The sequence below is a fragment of the Sinocyclocheilus rhinocerous genome, unplaced genomic scaffold (genome assembly GCF_001515625.1).
Source record: "Sinocyclocheilus rhinocerous isolate Xijiao unplaced genomic scaffold, SAMN03320098_v1.1 scaffold186, whole genome shotgun sequence".
Classification (NCBI taxonomy): domain Eukaryota; kingdom Metazoa; phylum Chordata; class Actinopteri; order Cypriniformes; family Cyprinidae; genus Sinocyclocheilus; species Sinocyclocheilus rhinocerous.
The window spans coordinates 437,875-443,506 of NW_015662005.1; the positions used below are offsets into that span (position 1 = coordinate 437,875).

The 5,632-nt window shown below is 39.0% G+C and overlaps 1 protein-coding gene across 3 annotated transcripts in view; it reads left to right on the forward strand.

Annotated features, from left to right (window-relative positions):
• LOC107727304 (autism susceptibility gene 2 protein-like) overlaps positions 1-5,632 on the forward strand; it is a 19,922-nt gene that overhangs the window by 8,588 nt on the left and 5,702 nt on the right. For 2 of the 3 annotated variants that reach the window (XM_016537135.1, XM_016537137.1), the window contains exons 8-14: positions 2,168-2,385; positions 2,539-2,759; positions 2,859-2,903; positions 3,059-3,142; positions 5,236-5,319; positions 5,416-5,454; positions 5,554-5,625. In XM_016537135.1, coding sequence (XP_016392621.1) covers positions 2,168-2,385; positions 2,539-2,759; positions 2,859-2,903; positions 3,059-3,142; positions 5,236-5,319; positions 5,416-5,454; positions 5,554-5,625 — 763 coding nt within the window. The remainder of the gene's footprint in view (positions 1-2,167; positions 2,386-2,538; positions 2,760-2,858; positions 2,904-3,058; positions 3,143-5,235; positions 5,320-5,415; positions 5,455-5,553; positions 5,626-5,632) is intronic. The other variant, XM_016537136.1, reaches the window with a different exon arrangement.

Sequence of the window (5,632 nt, forward strand, 5' to 3'; positions counted from 1 at the left end):
TTACATAGGCTGATTTATTCATTTTAAGTATTTGGGATTTTAAGAGCAAGTGGAAAATGTGCTGAATGTTTCATTTCATCCAAGTGAAATTAGCAAAGCAGTTAGACTGAATTTACACTTGTTTTAAACGCGGAGCCAGGCACGAGTTGACACAGGTTGCGTGCGTGCATCAAGCCTCGTCCATATTGCCAGATACGCTCGTGGAGACGTGCGGTGCGAAGCCGCGCGCGAGTATAACTGAGAATTACGAGACAGGCTGCGTGTGTGCGGCTCCTCCGTGAGACGCGGCAGAGAGGAGCGAGTATGAGAAGCATTCAGAGACACAGGCTGTGTGTGCGGTCTTCTGAATTGGGAATAGCGAACATGCATTATAAACTTCTTTCAAATTAGAATCTGTTGGGGAGATAAAATGTGCAAGATAACGTTCATGTACTAATAAAAACATCTAAGAATATATCTTTTATTCTCCAGTACTAAAAGCAGAACCGATAAGGGAGTTCTTGATATGTGTTGTGACACAGCTCTTGCAAATTAACGTTACCTTTTTTGTTTGGCGTCTGTCATTTAGAAGCCGAAGTAATCTCATAATACATAGTTTTTCTTTAGTATTAATTTGCTTAACTATCGATCTGACCCTGTAGATGCCATAATCACACACACTCTCTCTCCCGCTTTCTGTTTGTATGTTTTTAGTTTTTTTTTAATGGTGGGCGTTTACGCAGTTGGCTAGATCAGTGCTGATTGGGGAGAACGGAGGTGCGCTCACTCTATTGGTTAGTAAGGCTGCCACTCAAGGCTGGCGGTCATTCATATGCTCTGGAACAGAGTAATATCGCGTCCACAGCTTTGCGTTTAGCAAACCACAACGTCTCAAATCGCGATTGTGATTCAATTTCGATTAATCGCACAGCCTGGGTTGTACCCAGTGTTTTTGTATACCATATACTGCACTTAGTTACACCACAGTTAAATTTTTTTGGGGTCAGTAAGAATTTTTCTTTAAAATAAATAAATAAATAGTTTATACTTTTGTCCAGCAAAGATATTATGAATTGATCAAAAGTTACAGTAAATACATTTATAATGATTATGAAGGAGCATGTGACACTGAAGACTGGAATGGCTGCTTGGCCATCACAGGAATACATTTTGTTTTTAAATATATTTAAATAGAAAACACTTGTTTTTAATTGTAATAATATTTCTCAAGTATTTTTGACCAAATAAATGCTGCCTTGGTGAGCATAAGAGACTTCTTTCAAAAACATTAAAAATGTTACCAATAGGGTTGGGCCGAGTACATGCAATCGCGAATCGTGAAAGTGAAACTAAAAACGATCGTGCATTCAAAGGCACGATGCAAGTTTCAATGCCAGGTATAATAGCGGCTCCCTGATGCCGAAATATGTAGTGTAATTACCCAATTATATAACTGCGAGGAAAAATATTGAAAAACGTCCCATCTCGTCTGCCTTGGTGAGCATAAGAGACTTCTTTCAAAAACATTAAAAATGTTACCAATAGGGTTGGGCGATGTCTACAAAATTGGCATCGGACGATGTCTACAGTGAAACATCGCGATGGACAATGACATCGGCGGGGGGAGGGGTGTGGCCGAAGCGGTAATCCTTATAAGGGAAAACACGATTCCTAACACCGTTTCTACACCAGATGCAAACGGCAAAATACTATAGAACCACTGATCTATAATAGAGATTTATTATATATAGATCAGTCTATGTTTACCAACCCTAAACTTTTGAGGTGTACATTTCAAGAAATTTGTACTTTGCATTTGTCATGGATAATTTCTGATCACAGTTACATTTTAATTTTTTGCTGTTTTCCCTCACAAGCACAATTATAATTTTTGTAATTACATACAATTATGCATGTGAATATTTAAATCTTCTTTTCTTAAATAAAGAATTTTATTAACTTTTATAATTAGTGATTTTGAAATCAATCCATTATAGTGGTATACTCTATTTCTGACAAACGCTCTCTGACACACATGTCATGTCTCTTCCTATTATAGTGTGCCGTTCTTGCTCAGAAGCTGCTGCAATCTGTATCACATTTTATGCCATTATTCAAAAGCATGTGTCTATTAATGTAAAAGACAGATTGTATTCCCTAAACATGTGATGTGGCATTGGTTTTCCAGCAGGAGCAGTACCTCAGGCAAGCCTCCATCTTCATCAGCCTCTTCTTCATCAATCAGACCACCTACTCCTGCTACAAGTGTGTCCCTAGGTCGAGGCCCAGTTGGTGTGGGGACAGTAATACCATGCTCTCGACCAAGTCCTGGTGCTGTCTTCACACCGTCCCCCAACCTTCCCCCACCACCTCCTCTCCTGCAGGTGTCACCCCACCCTTCAGCAGGTAAACTTTACCAACCGTTATGCTGCTAAAAAGTATTAAATGCTAACAACTGTTATTGCATTAACAACATTCTTTAGTGACAGTGAAATCATAGAACTGAAATATGTTCTTGTTCAGAAAGATGAAGTTCTTTCCTTTCTCTTTGATTAATAGATCAGGATCTGATCTGTCAGGACATGACAGACTCAAATGCTGGCTCTGCACCTGGAGGACCATCTGCGTCAAGCTCAAGCTCTGGGACGTCTAGCAGATCCTCGCAGGCCCAAACGTCCATCCCTACAATGGCCTACCAGTTCCATCAACACAATCACCAGCACCAGCACACTCACACTCACCAACACTTCTTACATCCCACAGCTGCACCACCACCACTGGTGAGGAGTCAACTATAGCCCATGGATGGCTAGTTTCAGAAAGTAGCGGATTATGAAATTTCACACTTTGACATTTCTCTTGTGCTTGTTGTATTTCAGTTTGATAAGTATCCAGGCAAAATAGATGGTCTCTTTCGACACCCAGTAAGTCTTGTATTGAATTTGTAAACTTTTTACAATGAAGTTTAATTTAAATCTGCTGGGCAGTTTTCAAACTTGCTGTCAATATAGCAGGTCTCTGTGAAGGTCGCTTCTAGTTTGTGATTATTATCAATTTTTTTTTGTTCTCTCCTACAAAGTTTTTTCCTCAGTACCCACCCTCAGTGCCCGTTCTTCCTCCCACAGGACCTTTCAGTTCATTGCATGGAGCTTTTCAGCCTAAGGTAAGAGTTGCCATTTAAGAGTTGTCATTTGGTCCATGTTTTGAATATTAAAATCTGAAAGCTCTGTGTATACATATTAAAATCAGGTGAAGAATGCTTGCATATTACCACAATATCTAGTGATCATGGGGAGCTAATAATGTGCTGTCTGTCAACCACATAACAACAATAATGTACAGTATGTGGAAAATAATGTGGGTTTTTTTTTACCTTAAACCGCATAAACACATTTCATTACACCAAATACACAAAATAATGTTCTTTTTAGCAACATCATATGACCCCTTTAAGCAGCACAATTGTTTTCAACATGAGCAACAAATCAGCATAATATAGTGATTTCTGAAGGATCATGTGACACTGAAGACTAATGTGTCTGAAGACTCAGCGTTACAATCACTGGAATAAATTATATTTAAAAATATATTAAAATAGGAATTGTTTGTTTTAAATTGAAATACAATTTCACAATATTACTGTTTTTACTGTACTTTTGATCAAATAAATGCAGCCTTGGTGAGCATAAAAGACATTCAAAAACTTTTAAACAGTAGTGTGCATGCGTGGTTATTTCAGTCTCAGTTTGAGTGTTTCTACATCATTGCTACATATATCTTTAGCATGCATGTTATTACTCAGATGAACACTAATTATAAATATTGTAAGTTGCATTATAAATGATTTTATACTTAAATATAGTATTTCTATCACACAAATTAATTGGTTGGAACTTAAGATATAATAATCTTAAAATAAAGCCCCGTTTCCACCGCTGGAACTTTACCCAGGAACTAGGGACTTTGGGCCGGTACTCGGTGTGTTTCCACTGCAGGAACCAGGATCTAAATAAAGTTCCGGGTAAAAAATTGCCCCTCAGAAAGTCCCTGCTCGCGAGGTAGTACTTTTTCAAAGGTCCGGAACTTTCGGGGGCAGGACTTGGGCGCTGAGCATGCTGATTGGTTTAGTTCACGCAGCATTGTATTTCAACCACCATTTATTCTGATAATTTTCAAAATCTTACTGTTATTGTGTCATGAAATATGGTTTTAAAAGTATTTCAGGCGAGAATGTAGTTGTTTAAAACTCAAATCTGCTGTTTATTTATAAAGACAGCGCCTATTTAAAAATGTGTTTCGCCGATTTCGGAGACGTGAGCTCCACGCGATCAGCTGGAGCTCAGTGCTCATGTTTCCCGATGAGAGCAGCCTCAACTCGGCTAGTCCTTCTGACATTTGCCGCTGGCTCTGATGTCTCTGTAGTGGTTAAACATGCAGAATTACCGGACTTGCGTCGTCCCGTCCGTGGGGATTTCACACACCCGAAGCGAACTCGCAAAGTCCGAACTACCGAGGATGCAAGTCCGAACTTTGCGTACTTGGTATTGAGAAACGCGCGCAGACCTATGTCACCAGGCTATTTGCCTATTCTTCAAGGTACTTTAGACTGCGATGGAAATGCAGACATCAACAGGTCTGGGGAAAAAAGTTCCTGGGACAAATTGTTCCAGGTAATTTCGGTGGAAAAGCGGCTTTAGGTCTTGATTTCAGGTTCATTAGGATTTAAATAATGTGGTTGTGGTTCATAAACGCTCGATTCAGTTTTAAATGACCGTTTTCCACTCTCTCTTAAATTGGCCATTTTTCAGCTGTATCTTTGAAAGGACTAAGAATGAATCCTCTGTTATGAATGACCAACCTGTGAAGTTAGTAAAGCTTACTTGTAGGTTTGTTGTCTTGTCTTCAAGTTTATTCCTGTTGGTTATAAGGGAGAATAGTATTTTCTATTGGTTTTTAGCAGTAATATGTATCCTACAGGCTAAAATGCAAATATTCAGTGATCACATGTTTGTGTTTTTGTTGTGATAGCACAACCGTGAAGAGTTTATGGCTCATATTTTGGGCAAGATATTCTGAGGTCTGAAAATTAGAGTATGTCAGAGTTATTCATTTTAAAAGTTCAAGGACAATCTGATTTGTCAGGATGACCACTTTAATTGGGTTAAAGCCAATGTTTGGCTCCAATCCTGTCACATTTTGTCCTGTTTTTATTTTGAGCCCATGAAATGGGTTTGAATGGTGTGTTGTTATTGACAGCTTGTTGCCCTTCAGGGAGCTGCTCCAGAGATGGCTGCTGGTTTAGGAGTTGTACCGTCCCACCTTCCACCTAAAGCTACAAGGGTAAAGACGCCCTATCATGTATATTTACATCATACATCGTAATTGTAACTTCATAGAGACATAAGTATGAATAATGTATGGTGTTTTTGTCCACAGCTAACAGACCCATTTGCACCACCACCAAAAGTCAGTAATGTAAGTTTAATCTTTTGTTTTGTACTTATTTTAGTTGTTGATCTCTAAATGACTAGCGGACAATTCTTTTCTGACTCTATTTGGATGGTCTCTTTACAGAAGCCTGGGAAATGGTGCGCTATGCATGTCCGTGTTGCTTGGATGATTCTAAGGCATCAAGAAAAAGTCAAGGTTTTTG